Source organism: Crotalus tigris, unplaced genomic scaffold, assembly GCF_016545835.1.
Source record: "Crotalus tigris isolate CLP2741 ecotype Arizona unplaced genomic scaffold, ASM1654583v1 scf7180000017568.13789103, whole genome shotgun sequence".
Taxonomy (NCBI): domain Eukaryota; kingdom Metazoa; phylum Chordata; class Lepidosauria; order Squamata; family Viperidae; genus Crotalus; species Crotalus tigris.
The window spans coordinates 1,409,683-1,435,042 of NW_024096479.1; the positions used below are offsets into that span (position 1 = coordinate 1,409,683).

Below are 25,360 nucleotides of genomic sequence, written 5' to 3' on the forward strand. Positions count from 1 at the left end.
TTCTTTGCACTCTCTCCAGAATCTCAACATCTTTTTATAATGTGGAGACCAAAATTGATTGCAGTATTCTAAGTGTGGTCTTACCAAGGCTTTATAGAGTGGTATTAGTACCTCACATGATCTTGATTGAATCCCTCTGTTAATTCAATTTAGGATTGAATTGGCTTTTTTAGCTGCCGATGCACACTGTTGACTCATATTTAATTGATTATCCACTAAGACTCCAAGATCCCTCTCACAGTTGCTGCTATTAAGCTGGTTTCACCCAATCTATGTTTGTACTTTTGGTTTTTCTTGCCTAAGTGTAAGACTTTACTTTTTTCTACATTGAGTTTCATTTTGTTAGATAGGGCCCAGTGTTCAAGTCTGTCAAGATCCCTCTTGATCTTGAGCCTATCATCTAGGGTATTGGCTATTCCTGCCAGCTTAGTGTCATCTACAAATCTGATAAGTTCTCTTTCTATTCCCTCATCTGGGTCATTTATGAAGATGTTGAAGAGTACTGAACCTAGGACAGAACCTTGTGGTACCCCACTGCTTACTTCCCTCCATGTAGACGTAGTACCACACCATTAAAGACTACTTTTTGAGTGCGGTTTGTCAGCCAGTTAAAAATCCTCTGATGGTGGTGCTGTCCACCCCACTTTTTTAAAGCTTTCCAAGAAGTAGGTTGTGATCTACTTTGTCAAATGCCTTGCTGAAGTCCAAATATACCACGTCCACTGCATTCCGCTGGTCCACCAATTTAGTCACCTGATCAAAGAATGAAATAAGATTGGTTTGGCATGATCTGTTTTTGACAAACTCATGCTGGTTTCTAGTTATAAGTTGTTTGTTTCTAGATGTTCATAGATCTGTTTTTTTATTATCTTTTCCAGTATCTTCCCAGGTATAGATGTTAGGCTGATTGGTCTGTAATTTCCCGGGTTTGTTCCCCCCGCTTTTTCCCCCTCTAGCTTTATCTATAAGATCTTGATTTTTCCTCCCTTTCTTATTAGGATGCATGGTCACACAGCCCAGTCTTGTGTTTCTTTACTGCATTTCTAAAATAATTTACAATGTTGCTAAGTTCTGCGAGATAATGTATAATATTTGATGGGATCTGATTGCTGGGAAGAATTAATAATTTAATATACATTATGATTGTACTGACAATTGTCTATAATTTGTAATAATTAGTATTGTTTTTATAAGGTATTTTGCTCACATAGTTTTAGATACCAGTGTCTATTATTTTATACCATAATCTATAGCATTTTACCACTTTTATTGTAGCGAATAGTTAAGTTGGAATCTCTAATTATAATTATAATTTAATTATAATTACTTCTATAGTGATTAGAAAATTCTAATTTTATAGTTATCATTTAATTCACATATTATTAGTTTGCCATTTTATAGACCCATTTTAATAGCTTTAAGGAAGAGCTTTTTTAAGTCTTACATTAATATTACTGTTTCTATATATTATCTAATTTTTTTTTTTGAGAAATACAAAATTCCATGATTCGAATGGAATATTCCAGAGAATTACCAAATGTTCCATTTCCACTTCAGTCAATGCTATCCTTTCTTTCTATCAGGCTACTCTTGGGGACAGTTTGGTATTTTTCAGAAGTCAATTCTCTGGATATGAAGTCCTTTGAGGTTTTCCAAGCACAACATTCCATGTATAACATGCCTGTTTGGGGATGGGTTGACCACTTTGAACCATTTCCAGTTTGGGAAGTTTACAGTCTCCAAATAACCAGACTGCCCTCCAGAATACAGAAGGTTCAACTTGACTCTAATACAGAATTATTTGAATGTTTCACTCCTGAATTGATGAGTTTTGCACATCCCTATACTAAATCCCTCTGGCAGAGAAGCAGTTTATCTCTGACTGAGAAAAGACAAGAAACAGATCAAGAATAAGAGAAACAGCTTTCTAAAACACTCCAGAGCCATGTGTCTTGAAGGTTTGGATTGTCGCACAACAGCTGCCTAAAGAATCCAATATGATCCATAGCCATATTGAATTCTTTAGGCAGCAGTCAGATTCAAGGAGTAAGGAGAAGAGATAGTTGTAGGACTGTCTGAAGTTTCAAGGCACATGGGTCTGGAGTCATCTGCTAAAAATTCACATGGGCAGGTGGGTTTGTTTAAATCTGCCAGGCAGGGCATCCTCCCAGATTTGAGAAAAAACTTCACAACAATTTGGAGTATCAAAAAACATCCCAGCAAATTATGTTACTGGGGCCCTTAGTATGAAAGCCTCTCAGTTATAGGTTCACAGATAAAAGCAGCACGAAACCAGATGCCAATCTGCAAATGAGGAGATGCCAAGATAACTTAGGGAAAATCATTAGGAGAAGAGGTGGAGAAGCTACACTGTCATGTAAATCTAACCTTCAGGAAGTTGGGATATAGAAGTGACATCATACACAATAAGGTGACCAACTTTTTTACAATGAAAAGGAGGACACAAATAAATTGAAGAAAAAAATATCGTACATAAAAGAAACATTTTATTTATTGCAACAATAATACAGAATACACTATAATATGATAAATGCAGAGTGGGCCCTGCAGCTCCCAAAGCACCAGCCGTGTTGGCTCTGGCCCCGGGGGGCAGCCTGCCATCGACACACCCTGCCTGCAGCCGCCCCACCAGCACCACCACCCACCCTGTGCAGCCCCATGTAGAGCGGGCCCTGCGGCTTCCACAGCATGGGGGGCAGTCGGCTGCCGCCACCCCTTACACCCCTGCCCACAGCAGCCCCACTGCCCCTGCCTCTTGTGCCCACAGCCATTATTGCCCTAACAGGGCTGAAGATCAAAAGAAACTTACTGTGGCGTCGCCGCTCCAGTCTCCTCCAGGTATCTTCAGGACTAACTAGGAGATGGTGTAGTTGGGTAGCAGGGAGGGGTGCAAAGTTCCTGCCAATTCACCTTCTCTGCAGACAACCTGCATGTGCAAAGTTTGCCAGCTGGGCTCAGCAGCAATTTGGCGCGCTCAGCAGCAATTCCTATTGGCTTTCGAAAGCCAATAGGGGAAGTAGTACAGCTCATGCAAAAGTTGAAAAAAAAAACCATCAAAAAAAGGTACGGAATGCCATTCTGAGCATTCTATGAGAGAAAAAAAGCCCTGCAGATTAGACTTCAAATATCGAAAAGGGGGACATGTAGGAGGACACTTTTCGAGGGAGGACAGAACTTGCAAAAGGAGGACTGTCCTCCCTAAAGGAGGATGGTTGGTCACCTTATACACAAACCAGAAGAGAATGACCTGCAGGCCTTGGCCAAATATCCTACTTCAGTATTTGGGAATTAGGCTCTAAAAAAATAAAATAAATAAACAAGCAAGTCCAGTAATCTAAACAGCCCATTCCAGGTCTCATACCAATTGTGGAATAGCATTGTGACCTAACCAAACAAAAAAACAAAAAAGACCTCAGAACAGAAGCGACCATCTTAATTTGCTCAATTTTGGAGAGATTCTGTTCTGGGAACTGTAATCAATTCTTAGAGATTCCAGCAGTTTTTGTATTTGTGCTCCTGCTGCAACAGCTGGAAAATGGTGATGGTGGGAGCAAACTAGCTCTGGAAATATTTGTGGAGACAGATAATGCAGCACAGGCAGAGAACATACAAGCTGGTCCCTTGGATGGGGACAATTCCTCCAATCAGTTAGATCTTGCTTTTAGGATGGAGTTGTACTATTGCCTCCCTTTATTTTAGCTCTTTTTCTCAATAATTGTTCTCCCCAGATGAACACTTTTCTCACTGCAAACTAAACCTTTCTCACCGCTTCCGTTTGCTGAGGAAAAAAAAACAACTTCTGACTGCCAGTGATTGATTCTTTGTCCTGCTGCTAATAATTTTCAGTTCACATTTTTCTGGCAGGCTTTTTCTAGAAAAACAAAATTTGGCTTGAACAGCAAAGTGGGTTCTTTATTCACAGGGAAATACATCTCACTCAGTAGATATTAAACTGAGAATCCTTCAGCCTGCCAGCCCTTTCAAACCCAATTTTGTTCAGTTTGCACTTACCAACTGCAGATCACAAATGTTCTCAGCAGATTGCAACAGCCTGCATGCTAAATGAACATGAAATGTGAACTGGTAGGGCAGAGGGCAAGACAGGCAGTTGACCTCACCAATGAAAAATCAAAGAATCTATATTCTACCCTTGGAATCTATATTCTACCCTGTGCAGAAGTGTAGATTAAATCATGGATTATGCACCATCAAATTAGTGTGGACTCTTAGCAATTTTCCCTGTGACAGTCTGTCCCTAACTTGGTCAGAAGTGCAGGGGAGAGGGAAAAAGGCTGATTTTCTGTTGCACAGCAACAGTATGTTCTGTTGCTTGAAATGCACCTTTTGCGGTCTGGAACTAGTGTTTTGTGTGATTGATGATGGCATTTCCAGTAGCAGATGAAGAGAAAAATTCTTATGTGGTAGGTCTTAGAATGAGGTGGACAGCTGGAACTCATTCCTCTTTGACATAGGCACTTCTAAAACTCATTACTGAATGGAAAGAGTTTTCTCCTTTGAGTCAATTTACTTGTATTACTCCTGTAATGCCAAAAGCAACTATTAGGAAAGTTTACCTCTTATACACCTTTGTATTTTACAGAATTAAAGGTTTCAGATGTCGATCCATGCATCCGTATTTCTATAAGGAAAAAAAAATAGTACAAATTCAATAATACTTTATAGCTATTAAACTACAGTGAGTTACTACAATCATAGTTGGAATAAACCCTAGAGCAGGTGTCTACAATTGCAACATTTGAGGTGATGGTAGCAAGAAGACTCTGAGTCCAAAGTATATCATGAATGTATAATAGAGATGAATCTGTCTCATGAACTTGTTTAATGCTTAAACGTTATCTTTTGGTTGGACAGGTTCTTGATAATCACAAGACTCAAGCAAACATGTGCAGAATTCATGCTTAATTTAGAAATAGCATTCAGGTATGTTCAATAGGTGTTTGTGGATGGAAAAGCATGTGAAGGACTTGTTTCAACAATTCTGTTGCAATAACATAGTGGTGGAGAAGGGAAAAACAACTGGGCTTTGATAGTTCTTGTAGAATACTGACCAAAATGAACCAAAACAGATTGGTATTATGTCCATACCCTGAGCAGGGAATGCTCCATGTAGTACAAGTACAACTAAAGTTGTTATTTTATTATTTACTACCGTACTTATTTTACTTAAAAGATTTATGTGAAACCTGAGTCAACTAAAGCCATGTGGCAGTGGAAGCAAATATTAATGGATATGTAGAAAATTGTGATTAAAATGTAAACAATATGAATTTATGAAGGGAAGGGAAGGGAAGGGAAAGAAAGGAAAGGAAAGGAATAGATAATTTCTGAGTTTAGGAAACAAAAAAAATATATATAATTGTTGTGAAAAAAATTGTCTAAATTTTGGAATGGAGTTAAGTACATGCAGGAAAGTGAAAATATGTAGATATGTAGTTTTAATTTTTAACAAAAGTACTAAAATACATTTAGAAAGTATGAATTTGGTGTTGGTGTCGTCTAGATGTGGTAGGTACATATGAAAGAATGATTTCATTGTGTGGATACTATGCCTCAATGAATTGTGATAGTGAAGAAACCAGGAATTAGTTTAGGGAAAATTTGGGTAACACTAGGGCCATTCAACAATCCAAAGAATAAATGCCTCCCTGACTGAAGTGATTCTTTGAAGAATTTCTGCTCTGAAAAAAAGATCTGTTGGTTTCAAATACATAGTTCTCATAAATCCATTGAACATACAGACAAGATAAAAGAATAGATAAAATGAAAAAGCTTGATGAATTTGATTACTTATGATGAAAGATTGAAAGGGTTAGCAAAAGATATATGGGTAATGAGAGATTTTAAATCAAGTTGTTAACCATAGTGTCAAGAGCAGATCATGAGAAAAAAATGAAGGAAAAAGAAAGAAGGGAAAGCAATGAAGCAGAATAACTGCAGGAAGAGAAGGTATGAGTCCTATATATGAAACTCTGAGTCTCTCAACAGAATGAAGGAAAATAGAACATACAGAAAAATTAGGTCCTGGAATCTGCATAGAATAATGAAAATAATTATATTACACAGTAGCACAAAAGTGGGTGATAAAAAGAAATGCGAGAAATGGAGTTTCTTTGAATGATGAAGTGAAAGAGACTATAAATAAGTGTGTATGTGTGTGTGTGAGGCAAGTGCATATAAGAGAATTATTGGTATAGAAAATGAAATCAAGAGAAAGATATTGTATAATATGGTTATAGAGGAAAAACACAGTTGACAATAATATAGTTAAATATTGGTTAAGATTAAAAGAGATAATGTAGTGCAGTTTTGAGAGAAATAAAACAATGTTTTGGAAGTGGTGAAAAAGGCTAAACAAGGACCTTCCAGGAGATGAAATGGCAATAGAAGAACTATTTTAGATTTTAGATTTTGGTGGGACTAACTCATAGAGTAAAATGAAATGAATGCAATAAATGTTAGTGTAAAAAAAGAAAAAGAAAAAAAGAAGAAGGAAGTCATAAATGCAGTGAAAATGTTGAAAAGTGATGCAGTTGCAGTTGTAGATTTTATAATTAGAGTGTTAAATTATGGAAATATTTTGCTAAGGCAGTGGTTCTCAACCTTTCTAATGCCGTGACCCCATAATACAGTTCCCCATGTTGTGGTGACCCCCAAGTGGGTGTGGCCACCAATAAGAGGGAGTAGGACAGCTAGGGAAAAGGAAAAAAAATGGCGGACAGCGTGGTTTGGCGACCCCCGTGAAATGGTCATTCGACCCCAAATGGGGTCCCGACCCACAGGTTGAGAACCACTGTGCTAAGGGGATGCCCCTGCAACTTGTTAGCATGTGTGGAAGAATGCTATCACTGTTCCTTTATACAAAGGGAAAGCTAACAAGCAAATGCAAAAATTACTGTGTGAGAGGTAGTTAGTCAAGCATAACTACAAAGGTGTTTGGCAGAATTCTAATTGAAAGATATAAAAGTGTCGGTGAGCAAATACTGGAAAATGCAGCACTTTTATGTCAGGCAGAGAAAGTGCAGACCAAAGTTTTGCTCTTCAGCTGGTCATTAAAAACTGATGCCTGTGAGAAAAATTTTTTAAATTAATTTAGAGAAAGCATATGACAAAGTGAAGAGGTTTGAATTATGTGTTTTGTATTCATAAGGAGATGAAGAATACAATAAGGGTGATATAATGCTTTCTCTGGTGCATTGGCCTTTTTTACCTTGCTATGTATTGGACAGACTGTAGGGGGCGCTATTAGCTACCTAAAGGGATTGTGTCCCTACAGAGCCCAGTTTCATAGCTGCTGCTTCCTTTCATCAGCAGCCAGAGAAAAGGGACAAGCAAGCTCTGCGTAGAGAATCCTCATAGAGTTTGGAAGAGAGGCAGGCTGCTATATCACAGAAATCTGCAATGGGAGAGAGCCTGTAAGGCAGCAAGCTGAGCAAAATTCCTTTGGGTGCACTGGACTCCTGATTATACTGGATAATAAACATTTTACGGAACACTTTTGGGTCTATCTTATAGATTTTTGACTGCTAATCACGGAAATAACCTGTAAATTAACCTATCACATACAAAAGCATGGAACTGTTGTTGAAGCACATTCAATATACCAAGTACAATTGGAATATTTGTGGAGAACTACAAGTAGTGGCTCTGCTGTTGGAATGCAGCTCGGATATATCAAGTACTGTTGTTACTTATGCAAATGGGACAACCATGCAAGAGAGTTGCACTACATTAAAAAGAAATGGCCACTCCGAAAGAATTTGGTTCCAGGACAGAAAAGCATGATATACGAACAACCTGTTAACCTGACAAAGATATTTTTGCCTTCGCGTCACATAAAACTCGGATGGATAAAAAAATGTGTGAAAGCAATAAACAAGGAAGGTGAAAGTTCTGTTATTTGTGGCAGATGTTTCAAAGAAAAACTGATGCCAAAATTAAGGAGGGCATTTTTGTTGGTCCTCAGATCAGATATGTCATCAATGATAAGCGGTTCAAAGATCTGTTAGAGGGGGCTAAAGAAAATTGCCTGGAAAGCATTCAAGGATGCAGTTGAGAATTTTCTACAGAGCGACAAACTACATTCAGCTGGTTGACAAACTTCTTAAACCTGAAAATTTTCATGCTATACAGGCCAGAGTCATGCATTTGTGAGCCATAGAAATAATGTAAATAAATAAAAAAATCTTAGGTAAATTTAACCTTCCATTATTCTGATCCACCCCTCAGGAAACTTATAGCTTATAGCTATTTCAGTGGCACTGGCTGCATTCCTTCTGACAATCACAGAATTAGTGAATACCAGGATGTATACAATATGTCCAAAGTGTGCTAATCAAGAGATTTCCCTCTGCCAACTCCGGATTCTTCTTCTGGAGATAATGAAGTATCTCTAGAATTGACCTGTAATAACTCTTCTGAATAATACCACCTCCCTTGACACAGGAAGAATTATAAAACCGATTAAGTAAAATTTGAAAATCCCCATGTCCTCACTTTCCCAATTGACTTAGGTTTTTTTTAATTTGTTTTGGATTTTGGTTTTAAGTAATACAATATGGAAGAAGCATTTCATTCTACAGCTTTTTGATAATAGCAATGTAGAAATTCATTGTCTTTGCTGGATTATAAACACGCTGCTAATATAACAGAAACAGCTTTACTTTTAAACACATTAACCACAATGTATTAATTGGACTGCAATTGTAAAAAAAAAAAAAATACTTAAAGTAGAGAAGTTCTCCCTCTCCTGACTGGGAATTTTATTTTGTTTTTGTTTGTTGCATGATTTCAGTGAATTGAGAAGTTCTTCAAGTCAACATTTATCAAATTAAAAAAAGGGAACTAAAAAGTCCTGCTTTGCCTAGTTTTCTCTATAACATAAACAAGAGGATACAACTATGATATTGTTGGTTGTTAATTTTAAATTTAACTTAAAAAAAGATTCAGGTATCTTTTCCTTTAAGCAAAAACACTAAAACCTGTAGCCTAAAGGAAAGGCTTACTCCACTCAAAATGTATTGCGGACAAGTCCATTGTAATGACAAGGAGTTGCAAAATGGCATTATTGTTGGTTGTAAAGATGCTATGAGCAGGAATGGTCCATAACATAGATTACTTATTTATTTTTTTCAGTGGAGGTAGTAGTAAATAAACAAAATAAAAACATAATATAAGGTCCAATGAAAGAGGCTGTAAAAACAAATGGAGATTGGAGAAAATTATCTAATATAATTCAAATTACCCATATGATCCTATAAAGTAGTTGCAGGATAGTTTTCTAAGAGCACCTCAATTGTCAACAGACTGGTGATCTCTGCACCATTGCAACTAAATCTGTAGTTGTAATAGAATAGCATCACACTGAAACAATGATTATTATCTTTTTGCTGTTTATCTCTTTCTCTGCACTGAATTTAGCTCCTTACTAGCTAACTAGCTTACTAGCTAGACATCTCTCTGCACTGTCTCTTTATTGAGCAACAGTATCAAGAGTTTCTTCAGGAAATATGTAATTCAGGAAATATGTAATTCAGCCAACCGCCCCCCCCCCCAAAAAAAAACAAAAAAATGAGCAAATATTATAGACATATAATGCAAATAAGTGGACAAATAATAGGAGACATACGGTTATACAGTATCAACCCCCATCTCAAAATATGCACCTCTGACATCATGTTCATTTGCTTCCCCACCAAATATAGCTTAGCATTTCATTAATGGGCAATAAAGTCTACTAGGGTTGGGTTGCTGCATTCTGGGATCCTAAAATGAGAGAGTTTGTCAAACAGCTAGCAGAACATCTACTGTATATTCATTATGGTGTGCTAAAGTTGCCTAGATATCTTTTGTCTTCAGATTCCCTTACCCTTCTAATTAATTTTTGCATACCATCTCCAATGTTTTTGAACTCTCCAGCCCACAACTAAACAGAGAAACCCCTACCTTGAATTTTCTGATGGCTACCAAGTGCTGATTTGCCCTCTGAGCAAGAATTTTCAGTTGTAATGATCTGGATCACTCAGTTAGTGTGAAGGCATGTGCCCCTTTCTGATCATAAGGGAAGATGCTAGGGCAGAACTATGTGCTAATGATTCAGAAAACCAGCACAGAAAAAACTAGCGCGAAAGGGAGGTGAGATGCTGAGGGTAGGGAAGAATGTAAGATGAAAGTAAAGAGCATGAAATGGGTTAGCTAAGAGTGAGAAGGAACTAATGGAAGCTTTAGAAAAAAGGTGAGATGAAAATTAGGGATTTAAGAAACAGTAGGTAGGCCACACACGGCATAAAGAAGCAGCAACAATCAGAAAATGAAGGAATTATGTAATCCTATCCAAGAGGCAGAAGTCCAATCTGCCTTCCCCAAACACTTCCCCCTGTCATTCTTTAATTCCACTAAATATAGAGAAAAGCCTCCTTCCTCCCAAAATAGAAAAAAAGGGAGGCAGAAACTTAAAAACAAGTTACACTGAGATAAAGTAGCTCAACCGAATGTTTAAATATATCATTGAACAATGAATTGTAGAATCAGGTCATCTATTTGCACATCTGATCTGAATGGGGTAAAAAGCATTTGCAGACTGGTTTTTCTCCACCATTTCCTCCTCTTCTTTTTAATATATTGAGATAGTTGTCTGGCATTATTATTTTGAAAGATGTAATCTTGAACTCTGAATAAATGCACAGCTCTGTTCTTGTTTTTTTTGTTTTGTCAGATCCTCACTTCTGCGCAGGTGCTTGGGTTCACGGACACTTACTAGACTTACTGAAAAAAGAGGGACCTGAAAAGGCCCTTGTGATTTCCCACTTTTATAATTGCAAGTGGCATATCTGTAATGTGAACCACACGGAGTTACATCAGAAACCAATGATGCTGCTCTGGATTCATGAATGTGTAATCACAAATAACGTAATATATGAAAAATTACTAGCATGCATGACTGAGGAAAAATGGAATTCCTAACTCTTCTAGAGAGAATCATAGGCTAGTGGAGAAAGCAGGTGAGGCCTTTGGGCAGCTGAAGAAAACAGGTTTAGGAGATAAGGACGTGGCATTGAATTACAATTTAGATTCAAAGATTCCTTCTTAAATCTTTCAAGATTGTATCATGGAGAAGCCCATTAGGGTTGGATTTGCCTATCATATTATTGATGGAAATGCCTACTAATGTGAAGTCAGCATTTCTGCAGATTTCTCCAAATACATGACTAGAACCTGAAGATCTTCTGGGAACAGCAATGGCACAGAATTCCTGGAACTAATGATTTAGGCTTTTTAGCCATTAGTTTAAACCAGGGCCAAGCAACCCTATTGTCATGGTTCCGACAGACAGAGTCGAATAAAGCAGAACTCCGAGGCTTGCAAATTCCTCAAAGAACATGTTTATTAGTTACAAGGTATCAGCACGTCAAAAGTGAAACCAAGTCTGGAGACACACATAAACAATTCCCCAATACAAAGTTAAAAATCCCACCCCTAAAACTATGCAAGCAACTACATTCCCCAATACATCTTCTTGGCGGGCTTTTTACAAAACACCCAGCCTACAGTCTCAGGAGCAGCCAATGACCTTGGTTCCCATGGGCCAAAAGATTATTTTGACTAGAAAATTACCTGGCAATCCCCCACCCTCCATTCTATGTGGCAACCGAAAATAAACAGGAAAAATGGCTGCAGCCATGCTCATTTGTAGAGTTAGCACCTATCCTTTTTGGATATTTAGGATTAAAATTCTCATCTGATAAACCAGCATGGCCAAAAGCCTGGGGGCAATGGGAACTCTAATCTCAGGCACTGCTTGTTTCTGCTTTAAATAATGGATAGGCAATTCATGGAGCTCCCTGAAGTCCAGACTTATGTATGGGTCCTAAAAGTATGCATCATTTATATCTAAACATTATTGATACACAGTTTCCTCCCAGATTTAAAGCTGTCTAGAAACATTTTTCCTACTTTATTAGAAACCAGATATTGACTAATTATGATAAACTTCATAATTAGTTTGGAACAGGTGTCTAATTAAATACCTTTTTATCTTCAAAATGGCAAACGAGATTCTCTTTCTTTGTGTTGAATCATATAGCTCATTTGAAAAAAAGAGTCAGTTTTAAGGAGAAGAAAAAAAAGATTGGTGATGGCCACAGAATGCATGAAAATCTGTTGGTCTAGCAACCAAACTTTTCACATCATTATTTAGATCTCTTGGGAGAATTTAGTTCCAGCTGAACTATTTGTTTATATTTGTATTTATTCCATAGTAATTGATATTGAAGATCACACACATTTTTGCCTTGATGATGCTTACATTTTTATGAATGGCCTCTAGACCCTTGCCTTTTGAAAAAAAACAACACCTTTAAGACAGCTATGACCTGGATAACTGAGAATCTCCATAGACATTTCTGGATAAGTTCATTTGTAATATGGGTTTTTTTCCCAAAGGAATGGAAGTGGCAGAGATGCCGCTTTGCCTGTTTTTATGGTGGTAACAGCAGTTCTATTTCAATAATGCAGTTTCTTCAGATGAAAAAAACTTTAAGACTGGTCCATAAATGACCTGCTAAATCTCAGGCGGCATTTTCCTGTCACCTGGCAGCAATGAAAGTTTCAGGCTGGGTATTGATCCAGGTTCCCATTCTCATTTGGTAAGGCACACTTGGAATACTGCACTGGTCACCACGATGTAAAAAAGATGTTGAGACTCTAGAAAGAGTACAGAGAAGAGAACAAAGATGATCAGGGGACTGGAGGCTAAAACATATAAGGAACGGTTGCTGGATTGGGTATGTCTAGTTTAATGAACAGAAGTACAAGGGAGGACATGATAGCAGTGTTCCAATATCTCAGGGGCTGCCACAAAGAAGAGGGAGTCAAGCTATTCTCCAAAGCACCTGAAGGCAGGACAAGAAGCAACAGATGGAAACTAATCAAGAAGAGAAGGAACCTAGAACTAAGGAGAAATTTCCTGACAGTTATAACAATTAATCAGTGAAACAATCTGCCTTCAGAAGTTGTGAATGCTTCAACACTGGAAGTTTTTAAGACGAGACTGGACATCCGTTTGTCTGAAATAGTATAGTATAGGGTTTCAGTGGGCGAGGGCTGATATTTCTTTCTGGTGAACGTCAGGGGGTAATAGGGTTTCTGAGAGTAGTATAGAAAAAAGCATGAATAAACCCAAATAAAGTGACAAAGTCATCAAAGAGCCATTTCCTGTTTGCAGCAGAGTGGTTTGATATTTCTGCCTTTTACATGCTTCTGAGAGGAAAAGATGAGAATAAAATCAGTGAGATACCTGCATGATCTAAAGTGTGGAGTTAAACTGATACCGCTGCAACTTTCTGTTCTGTTCTGTATGAGGTCAAGATGTCCATTATACCTTTTACCAACATAATCGCCTGGATTGTTTTTACTGCGTTTCATATTATTCAGGACACCAGTTCAGCAGGTAATAATCTCTCTCTCTCTCTCTCTTTCTGTCTGTTTTTCTCTCACCCCCTTGCTCCATCTTTTAGATTTTTGTATGGAAAATTTGCCAAGCAATTGTTAAATGAAGCTTGGAGCCACTGCAGTGCTATTTGAGTATAAAAATTAACAATGATATTAAAGAAAACATTGACGTTAACCAGCTTGCTTATCACAAAATAATATTCATAATGGTAAATCAGCCTTCTCTAGTCTGTTGGATGCACCAACATGGCTCTCATGTAATAAGTACTCTGGAAAACTACCAGACTGGAGAAGGCTATAAGAAGCAAGAGTGACTGTTTTTACAGATGATGCTGACCCAACCAGATCCACTGGAACATAGCCATGTTGTTAATTTTTCTGATTGCAAAACTGAACTGACTTTTCACTGATCTTTGGATATCTCCTTTACAAAGAAGAAAGTTAGGCAGAAGGAAAATCTCATGAAGAATGTAAGTATTTTTCTTTATGGGTCAAATCAAGGCTTATCTACTTGGCTAGTCTACTTTCAACAATTGATTGGATGCAAACAACATTCTGCAAGAGAAATGAATGTCCTCTGTGGTATGTCCCCACCACCAGCTGTTCAGTGTAGTTCAGGGAAAGGGCAGTTAGTTACCTCCACTACACCATCTATTAAATCTAGGAGTTGTCCTCCACCAAGCTGGCAGAAAACAAGCTGCCTTGCTGAAGAAAACAAGCAAGCTTTTTATGGTACTGTAATCTTTCCCTTAACTGGGCAAATGGCAACTCAGAAGAACGATTTCAAGTAGGAAAATGACTTGGTTTCTAAAATTACCTTCCACATCTCTATTCAGTAGTCAGTTGTAATAATAATCAATAATTAATAATCAGCAGTTCCATTGGGACCTTATCAGCACTAACAAGCCATGACCTTCCTTGGGACATCAGTTCCCTATGAGCAATCCACTGCACCGTCCCTCTTGTCTATAGGACCTGATTGATAGATTGACTCTCCATTATTTGCTTGCTTTTAAACTAAGAATGACTCTTCGAGAATTTTTTTACTGGACAATAAATGATTGTTGTCACAGTAAAGTTGGAGACATCAACTTTTGAAACTCCTTCTCTGCCATTTTCACTTACTTAAATATGTGACAGTTCAGGAACAGCACAGGTTCAGAGTCAGACGAAGTTTTCATTTTCTGGATAGCAGTTAAAAATAGTTTAGGCTTTAGCTGGGATGGGGAAATTTGTTATCTGTTCCGTTTCTCTCAGTTTCCCATAAATGCTTAAGTTCAGTTTATTACATTTTGTATTACTGTAAGAATATTTTTTTTACATAGTCCTGGTTTCTAGCCTGATGGCTTAGCCATTATATCACATTGGCTCTCTTAATAGATACAGTATGTTTTTCTCTAATATACATGATTATGATTGGTAAATGGCACCGCAGTATTTGGGGACATGTACTGAACATTTGGAAGGATCATGTGCTTTGGGTTGTATAAGCTTCTGAAATTGTGAAATTAGGTAAACATATATTTAAAGGCATTTGGCTGCTAACCAGTAACAGGTTCTGAAATTCCATGCTCCTATGAAAAGATAGGTGTTGGTTGTCTACTGTACACTAGGTACAAAAAAAAGTATGGCATTGTGGCTCCAAACCCCACAGTGGTGTGTCACTTAGTCACCATAAGCCAATCTAGGTTGAGAGGTTTTCTTTATCTCCATTTCCTTAAAAGTCTAATGGCTGGTGCTCCCATTAAGAACTTACCCAGAGGAGAAGTCAACCAGGGATGGCCCACTGTATCAGAGGTCCTCTTTTCTGTCCTGTAGGAGAGAGCCTTCTCCTCTGTTGCTCTCTGATAATGAAACTCATTTCCCTTAGAGATGTGTTTGAGCCTATTCAAGAAATTGATAAATCACATATATTTTGCTAGGCTGTTAATGGTTGGGTTAATGGCTTTTTTTTTTTGCTAATGGCTTTTAATGTTATTTTTTAACATAATGTACATTGTATGGTTTTAGTCATTTGTAATAAAGTTTTAACGTGCAAAAATGTATATGAAATAAATAATAGTTTTAAAAATCCAAATTAAATGCATTTCTACTATACCCTGTTCCATGTATAATACACCAACATAGTTGTCTGTCTTCAATAATATTATTTTAATCTATATTGACATAACTTTTTCATCTACCTCTAGGCTGCTTCCCTTCCATTTACCTCTTATCACTACTCTATTGTGGAAAGTAGAATATAGTAAAAAAAATGGGAAAAGAGAAACAAAGCCTTCTTCCCACATTATTTATGGAAATATTACCAATGTAAACACAATTAAGCACAAAAAGAGTTGTTTTTTTTTATTCTTTAGTAAGATATTTGGGAAGCAAAGAAAAAATGCACTTCAAGTGAGAGACATGACTTTAGACAATTAGGTTTTCCTCTGGTCCAGATCTCAAACTATGAACTAGAGGCTAAGGTGAATAACCAGCAAGTCATGTTCAGAAAGCACTGCAATTAAGCTGTATCAGATAGAACAAGGAATGATAAGAAATGGAAACCAATCTAAAATTCTATGCCTCCATTCAACAGAAGAAGTCAGGCTCTATTTAATTACAGAAGAACTTGGTGAAAGGCATACAGTACTAGGAACTGCTTAATCTATTCCCAGTTCATAGATTATCTGCCAGTATCAGTGAATCCCATCCTTGACTCTGGGCCCACAACAGCCCCTAACCCCTAGATATAAAGTGTTGCAGTGGTGACGCCTGCAAAGAGACAACTCCTTGCATTAAGTAAACAAGATTCTTGGCTCAATGTACAGATGTCTGAGAGATGGGACTCGTGGAGAAAATTGATGGGGAACAAGACCAGAATCACTGCCCCATTCCTCTTTATCCAGATATATCTTGTGCAGTAGAGGTTCTTTTTTTAAAAAATATTTTTTTATTTATTCTTTTTTCACTATACAACAACAAAAAAATGAAAAAATACATTTTTTCCTTTAACAGAACTGTGTTATACATCTCCTATATATTATTTACAGTTTATTTACATCAGTAATCATATCTTTCTCTTTCTCTGTTCTAGCCAATTATAACATTTGTTCCATATTTCATAAAATTCTGTTGCCTCCTTGTCTTTTAATTCTATGAGGTTCTTGCGGAGGTTAGGGAAATTTAAGCAAGAAGGCTCTGCTTAAAGAATGGGGCAGTGATTCTGGTCTTGTTCCCCATCAATTTTCTCCACGAGTCTCATCTCTCAGACATCTGTACATTGAACCAAGAATCTTGTTTACTTAATGCAAGGAGTTGTCTCTTTACAGGCATCACCACTGCAACACTTTATATCTAGAGGTTAGGGGCTGTTGTTAGTTTGGAGTGTGCCTGTCCAACCTTTTGGTTTGCCTGGGCCGTACTGAGTCAAAAGGAACTGTCTTTGGCCACATAGAAAATATATAATATAGTTAATGTATATAAATAATATACTTCTTTTTAAAAATATTTTTATTATAACTTATGGGGCCACATTACTAGCTGTCCAGAGCGCCGTATGGCCGGGGGGCTATGGCTATGCCTGGTTTAGATAATAGTATGAGTTGCATTATTTCCCTCTGAAGTGCTTAAATTATGAAAAAGCCTTTAATAGATGATGAATAAAAAGCTAGATGCCAGTGACTGCTCAGTTAGCTGAAGCTGCAGAGCTAATATTGAAAAAAGTATTATATTTTCACAAACAATGAATGAACTTTGATAACTTAATTAAAGAAAGATCAAAATGGCACTTTTAAAAAAGAATGAACTGCTATCTAAAACAAATAAAAACGAGCATATTTATGAGCCTGATTTTGTTTTGAACATAATTTCATATATGAATAAGATGATTGCTGCAGATTTGCTTACACAAGAAAGTAATGAAGCAATGTTTAATTAATGCTTATTCATGAAATGAGCTTATTTTAATGTGCAATCAGCGCACAAAAATTGAATTTGTATTATGTGCATCATTAAATGAAACTTTCACATCTTATAATATAATATAATATTTTGTTTTCTGGTCATATAATTATTGTCTATGAATTGGGCAGCCACCTAATCAAATAGATAGATAGACAGATAGACAGACAGACAGACAGACAGACAGACAGACAGACAGACAGACAGATAGATAGATAGATAGATAGATAGATAGATAGATAGATGATAGATAGATGACCCCCAAGTCTTTGTGCAATTACTAGAGCTTTCCCACCTCAAAGTTGTCACCCAATTCCCTCAATGCAGGAATGTGCCACTGAACTGCAGGGAGAAACTGCAGAAAAGAAGTAACTTTTCCTTGTTTCAAGGTTCTCTTATTTGGACTTAGCAGCAGTGATTTTTATTACATGCCATTCAGAGTCCAACCAACCAACTAACCAACTAACCAAATAAATAAATGGTGTTCTGCCTCCAATGCCTATTTATCTGCATTTTACTACAAACTTTACCTAAAAGAGTTTCAAGTCATCAAGAACTAAGGTTCTTGGTTTCTGATTTTTTAATTTCTATGGCTGCAGCTGCTCCCTTGAAGTCTTGATTGTGTGTGTAACTCTAATCTTTTCTTCTCTAAGGGCTGGCTTCCCTATTCCTCACTTTCTATGCCAAGACAGAGGACAAACAAGCATTCAAGCTCCTTGGGATGATGTTGCCTCTCACCCCATTCTGTTGCTTCTTTTGCTATGACAATGGTATATACTGCAGCACCTGCATATTGTATATGAACAGGCCTTCTCATACTGCTCAGACAACTCCACTTTTTAAGGCCTCTCCAAATGGAAATAAAATATGACAGCTATAAAAACTAGAGAAAGCTATAACTTGCCTTTTGCTTTTAGTAAAAATGCTACTGCCCCAAATTGTGACTTGTACTGTTTCAGTTCCTAGTCATAGAGCTTCCCTGTCCCCTTTTGGTTCTGTAGATGGGGAGAAACTTTTTTCCCCTCAGTTCTTTCAAGACAGTGATGGGCCCCAACCAATTTAGCTAAATATACAAAAGAATTTCTAAACTATGATCCCAGGCTGTGTGGGGCTGTTTGCAGGGTCTGCTGCATCTAACCATTCTTCTATAGGACAATTTAACAATGGGATTTAGCTGAGTTTTGTTTAGGAAGGTTCTATTATTGGTGGCAAATTAAACTAAAAATTAAAACCCTACTTCTGGGCAATTTATCTCTGAATACCATGGTAGTTGAGAGGCGAAGGAGAGAATGAAAACAAGCTACTAAAGCATTAATGCCCTTATTGGGTTTTCCAAGAGATACCTTGGAAAAGTACTACAGCACTTTTCTCTACCAATTTTGGTGACAAGGCTTTTGAGATGCTGTAGATGTTTATTGAGGGTGAATAGAAAGTCGATCCTTATATGCATGACGAGGAGGCTTTTTCATTTGAGCAACTTTGCATTGGGTACATGCTGGATTTTAGAAGCACAAGCAGTATTGAAAACCTTGGCAATACTGAAATTTCAGAAACTGGCAAGTATTTCAAGAGTAAGAACATACAAACCTCAGTATTGAGCAGTTGTGTTCTTGGTGTTTTTTGAGCTGGGCTGTCTTTTTGCAGATACTTCATTACCTAGCCTGGCAAGTGCATCCAGATGTCAGGAAAAGCAAACTCTCTGTCTTCCCCTTCGAGAGGTATTGTCAGCCCTATAGAGTAGACCAGACTCAGAAACCAATGCTATGGGGATCTAGTACTACTTTTATTGTAGTACCATAATCTTGCATGTCTGAATGTCCTTCTCTCCTTCCTCACTTTCATGTGAATTAGAGGGGGTCCTATCTGAGATATTTATTCAATTATTTTATTGGAATGGGCTCAGGTTGGACTTGTCTGATGATTGCTTTGGTACAGGGTCTTCCTCTTATCCCCTCTGCCCTATACAGGTATGAAACAGTTCGGAGAAATCTAGCTCCTTACATAGTTCTGTCTCCTGGGATGAGATAGGGATGAGGGCAGCTTGCTGATGGACTTATTCATGTGAACTTGTGCTTCAGAGCTACTCTGATAACATATATGGCTGTTGTCCATTGTCTGTCATGGATTGTACATTTTCATAATAGAAGTAAAACACACCTGAAATGCAACCAAGTAGAATTTCAGACAAACTTTTCCACTTGTCCTGCCTCACCTTCTATTTTGCATTTGGGGTGGCTCTCATTTGAAAAACCAAAAGCTAATAGTATTAACTAAGGCTGAATTTCTATCATGTTTACGAGCAACTTGTTTTGTGAAATATAGCAGCGTATCTCTTTGACAAGATTTGTTTTTATTTCTTTATTTCTTTTTATTTTATTTTTTTAATGCTGTCCATCTCCCCTATAAGGTGACTCTGGATGACATTACAGTGAAAAGGAGTCTGTTTTCCCAAATTATTAAGGTGTTCATCTGCTCCCTGTGCCAGCCTACTTATTAAATTGTTTATCTCCTTCAACAGCTGAAAGCATTTCAAAGCAACAGAGATTCCTACACAAAACAGTGCACCAAAATGCCCAGCTGGCCTGTGACTTTCCAGCTCACAGAGAAATCATTACAAAGTTAAATGCCTACCTGCTGAAAGGAGTAGAAAAAGAGGAACTTTTTGAAGCAAATTGGAACAATTCCACAGTTTTAGTCAAGAAACAGAGTTTCTTGACTAAAGTAAGCCTGGACATAAATATTACAAAAGAAGAAAAACATGCTATGTTTCACCTGAGCAACTTGCAGGTCAACCACACAGACAGTTACATGTGCAAGATTGAGGTGATTGACCCACCACCATATGAAACCGAAAGCAGGAGCAATTTAATTTACGTGCAAGGTAAAATCTTGACGTTCATTTCTAATGGATCAGGGAGGTCAGAGAATCTTTATTGACTATAAGGCTGCCCACGCTTAAATTGTTTAAATTGTGTGCTTAGATCAATGCCCCTTCAACGAACCATTTTCTGCCATAAGCACCCCACTACAACATTATTTGCCAGCAATGGTGGCAAGAAGCAGGTCCTACACAGAAGTTCAATAACTTGTTTCCTTCAAAATCTAAGTGACACTTTTGAGTAAACTGTTTGAAAGCAGTTTAATAATAAACCAGGTAGTTTGAGCTTCAGTTAGTTGTGCATCCAATTAATTTATTGTCTAGCATTCATGGGGGATAGCATACTTCAATTAATATAAAGTATATTTTGTTCTGTGGTATCTCAACTCCTTTGTGTTCCTGTCAATCCTCAGAACTTCCTCAGCACCAAGAAAAGCTTGTTTACGTGAACATGCCAATGGCTATTCCACTTGGATTTTTTGTTTTCTACAGTATAATAACCACAGCAGCCATTTACTTCTGTTGGGTAAGAAATCATTCTTTTATTTTCCCTTAGTACTAATCAGATGTTGTCCGTGATAAAAAATATAACCAGAAAGAACTTTTCCACATGCTATGGAGCAATGCATCTGCCAACATTTTGGATTTCCCTGGAACTACATTTATGGAGACTATCATGATGGGGTTGAACACTTGAAGTAGTACTATTACACCAAGTCCCCTCAACATATAGTTAGATAAGCAAGATAATAATAAAGAACATACTCTGCCTTTTATATGGTCATATTTCTCTTCCCTTATTTGGGAACTGGCTCTAACAGAAGCCGGGACAATCAGCACTGTGTACCAAATATATCTGCATTTGTGGGCATCACATTGCTGGAATTGAACAAGGATGCCCATGAAGTGTCCTTGGTAAAGCAAACTGCAGATTCCTGGGAGACTGATTGAATTGAGCTTGACTTTTGAGCAATGCATTGGGAGCCATCTCCAAAAATAAGCTGGGACCAGGAACAAGAAAGAGATACTTACCTGGCAAGGGGGATACATAACTGGTGACAGTTGCATGATTCTGGAATCTAAGACATATGAATTGCCAATGCTATAATGAAGCAGATGTGTGTGTGTGTGTGTGTGTGTGTGTGTGTGTGTGTAACTGTCCTGCCTTTATTATTTTTACAAATAACTCAAAGTGGTGAACATATCCAACACCTTCCTCTTCCTATGTCACCCCCTCAGCCCCATGAAAAATTACAGTGTTTTCATCTTTTGGAGAGTTCAGGGATGTGTCACTTAATTTGTTAACAAGATACAGAGGGTACATTGGGGGGATTGTACCCTTTGCTGGAACCAAAAATATATTATTGATATGTTAAAGCATACTTTTCTAAAATTCATGTGTGCCCATCTTTAAAGACACATGCAGTCTCTGCTGACTTCTGTTGTATATATTGTAAAGAAGCCAGACTGGAAAAACTATGAGTTAATTATTTGTCTGCTGAATAACCAGTAACATAAATGTTGCTTTTTATTCAACCTTGCTCCCAGAAGGAGCAACACAAGGTTCTCCTTCATAAAAGCATGAAGAAGAGATGCACATTAGCTTTCCATTTATTTGATATGACATGAAGGAGAAACCTCACTTGTCATACTTGTGGGAAGATGCATCAAGTGGGATTGATTCCTTTGATCCTTACTGACATTCACTGAAATTTTCATTCTTTGAATGGCAATTCCCCCCCCCTTTGTCCTTACTGTTGTTTTTTTCATGCAGCTGAAATGCAAGAAGAACAGGGTACTTCAGAACGACTATTTCAACATGACGCCCTGGCAATCAAATGGACCCAGGAAAAGGCCCCCTCAGCATGGCATTCCAACACGGAATTACACTGCATACCGTTATTGGGAACCCTGATGAATAATGCCTTCTCTACGATGGAAATAAGAACAGCCTAGCCATTGCAAAATGAGACTGTTTTCAAAGAGTTATATCTTGATGTTCATAGATCTATGAAGGACAAAAACTCTCTGTAAGTTATGTTTCAAGTTAGATAAGCAAGAGGTTATTAGCAACAGTAGACTGGAAACAGAGGAATGTGAGATCACCCCCAGTTTTAAGCAAATGATGGTTCCAACTGCATTTGTGATCTTTCTACTTTGGCCTTAACAGAAGGTTTAGAAGGATTATATCCAAACTCTGGCAAAGAGTGGAGGTAAAATTCTGTCATGTTTCACATCACAGAGAAGATGCTGAATTTAGGGTTTAAACATAAGCTTAAGAAATAAGAAGCATCCAGCTTGGTGGGACTGGGGCAGTAAAGAACTTTTTTTTTCCTGTTGTAAAACAAATGGATTAGCTGGAAAGGTTTGCAATACACCAGAACAGCCCCAATGAACAGATAACTCTTTCTGTTAAAACAATTAACCTGAAAATCATGTCTGGAAGACTTGAAGGAATAGTAGAAAATACTGCCAATATTTGCAGTGATATACAGTTTTCCACTGATGCATAAACAAGATATTGATGAAGAATTGGACAAAGTAATGAAGGGAAAGTCCAAGTAATATATCACTTATCCAAATAATTCTAGTGTCCACTGTAAGAAGGGAGTATTTTTCTTTCTTGATATCAGGTATCAGTTCAATACTAAAATACTGGTATGCACATGGTTCTATGATTATAGCCAAGATTAAAAGCGTTCTTGCTTTGTTGGATTCTACAGTATTTCCTGTGTTAATTAAATGGCACATAGGTTCAAACACATCCTCAATGCCTGGATAGCTTTGTGTCAGTCTCAGCCTAATCTATTTTACAGAGATGTTGTGGTAGGAAAGGTGTGCAAAACATGTGTTTTTGCATCCCTCTGAGCAGATGGGGTCATCATCAGCAACCATAGTTTGGTCATTGAAGCAGAAATGCCACACTGTTAAACATTTAATGTATTACAGACATATGGGTGTCTAAGTCCCGCTTTCTGTTATAAACCAATAATAAAATACATAACATGACTTAAGTCCTAACACCTCGCTGTCATACTAAGCTTATTTTAATTCTTCTGTATAAATTATAACAATATTTATTACTAAATTATACAAATTACTTAGTAGATCAGAAATAAACCTCTGAGGAGTTGACTAATTGTTATCTTAGAGAATTGGCTGATGCACAAAGTTTGGCCATTCTTTAAGCAACATCAGTCAAAAGATCACTTGGGAGGTATATAATGCATTCTCCATCCCAGCTTAACACATTCATAATGGACCTGATATAAATAGATGGTGTTTTTTTCTATGAAAGGAACAGTGCTTTGCTGACTCAGTCTCTCCCAGCATAATGTCAAAAATTCCACTCATATGGGATTTTCAAAAGTGCTTTTGGTCAAAGTAGCTTTTGGAATAGCATTAAATTTGGCCAGAATAAACTTTTTTTTTGTTATTGTGGAACGATGATATATGATAAACTGATACGAAATTGCTTTTAATATTCAGTACAGTAGAGGGAATATTTGGGGGTGGTGACATATGTGCCTGTTTATAGATCAAAATCTTGAAGTTGTTCTTTAATCACTTCCTTGTACTTCTTTAGATCTAAAATGGTCACAATGTCTGATGAAAACCACAATGATAGTGTTTTTCCCCCCAATAGTGCTCTTTTCAAGTTATCTTTCAAGCAATCTTCCAGAACTAGTGGAATTAGCCCAAGTACAGAAAAAGAAACAGGCTTAGCCAAAGATTAAAATAGCATAACCTTACTCTGGCCTCTATTGTTATTAATAATATTTCTAACTCCAAAGTGGCATTAGGCATACATCTGGGAATGGCCTGAATTGATTGCAGATGTTTAAACTGAACAATCTCTAATGAACCATAGTTTTTTTTTTAACAATGTAGGCTGAAGTACCATATTTTAGCAATTCTAAAATACCATAGGAGTAAATTAACCATCTTCCCCACCACATTTTTGGAGAGCATTCTTCAGTAGGTTTTTGACAAATAGTTAAGCCTTTTTTTCACATTCTGACCCTCTTCCCTTTTCTCCATCTTTGGGAATTTAGGGGACGGTTCTGGAACAAATAGGTTTCTTAAGTCATGCAAACTTAAAACTTCCTTTTCACTTCTTCAGATCCTTATCTCAATCCCACTATAGGTCCTTGTCCTGCTTTCTCTTAAGACAGGAGCTATTTTTGAGCTAACAAATTCTGCTTCTCCTCTGTATTATGTAACAATGTGAATGCTAATATCAAAGAAAGTCCACACCCGGCTCAGAGCTGTGCCGATGCTGCTGATCTAGAGGCTGATCCTTGCCAGGCTCGGTGCCTGGTACGGTGGCAGCAGTGGCAGACGATATGAAAATGTGAAGGCCATGGCCACTGCCACCTCCCTGCTGCCCGACTTGACTGCACATTTTACTATGTGCACTACAAGGCAATTTCTTTTGCAAAAAAAAAAAAAAAAAAAAGTGAGAGAATGCAATATTTTTCAGTACACTTTGGGGGAAAGCAGCAGCTTTTAATGGCAATTGTGTTCCCGCTATCTTTCATTTTTAGATGCTATATGCATTTCCCAATTTTTCACTTTACATGATCTTTTTTCATACTTATCATTTGAACAACATATTTTCTCAAATACTTGCTTCATTTACATTCTCATATGCTTCTCATGTATATCGGCCTGAGTGTTTATAATGTAAAAGTTCTTTCTCAGAACAGCTGTTTCCCCAATGAACCTGCTGTCTCTTGAGGTCACTCTTGGCTGCCTCTTTGATGTCTTAACAGCTCTCGAAAGAATTTCTTCAGACAAGACCTTTTGGTGGCTGCACCTTGATTTTGGAACTCACATCTAAAAACAGTCTATCCCCGTTCCTCGTTACAAGCCCTCTAGAAGTGGATCAAGATGCTGCTTTAAAAAAAACAAAACGCTTTCAATGAATAATCATGTGGCCATATTTATGGGGCATTGATTTACAGTAATATTTTAAATGTTCTATTGGTATAGTGGTGTTTCTTTGCTGCTTTTTTGCATTATATTTCTGGGTTGGCACTAATGTGAATG

The 25,360-nt window shown here is 37.4% G+C and overlaps 1 protein-coding gene across 2 annotated transcripts; it reads left to right on the forward strand.

Annotated features, from left to right (window-relative positions):
- Window positions 1-13,035: 13,035 nt before the first annotated feature.
- On the forward strand, window positions 13,036-23,317 carry CD28 (CD28 molecule). 2 transcript variants are annotated; one of them, XM_039354969.1, is made up of 5 exons: window positions 13,036-13,486; window positions 18,084-18,200; window positions 19,949-20,311; window positions 20,722-20,834; window positions 22,083-23,317. In XM_039354969.1, the coding sequence occupies exons 1-5, from the start codon at window positions 13,405-13,407 to the stop codon at window positions 22,221-22,223; spliced, it is 816 nt and encodes a 271-aa protein (XP_039210903.1). In that variant the 5' UTR covers window positions 13,036-13,404; the 3' UTR covers window positions 22,224-23,317. The 2 variants fall into 2 exon arrangements, with proteins under 2 accessions (XP_039210903.1, XP_039210912.1); XM_039354978.1 differs by lacking the exon at window positions 18,084-18,200 and having other exon boundaries at window positions 13,164-13,486.
- The last annotated feature ends 2,043 nt before the right edge of the window (window positions 23,318-25,360 follow it).

What these genes read in the sequence shown, in the direction of transcription:
- CD28 (XM_039354969.1), top strand. Translation starts at nt 13,405, where the DNA reads ATGTCCATTATACCTTTTACCAACATAATCGCCTGGATTGTTTTTACT. An exon ending in CTTCTTTTGCTATGACAATG is followed by an intron (nt 18,201 to 19,948) that starts GTATATACTGCA and finishes CTCCTTCAACAG; the next exon opens with CTGAAAGCATTTCAAAGCAA. An exon ending in CAATTTAATTTACGTGCAAG is followed by an intron (nt 20,312 to 20,721) that starts GTAAAATCTTGA and finishes GTCAATCCTCAG; the next exon opens with AACTTCCTCAGCACCAAGAA.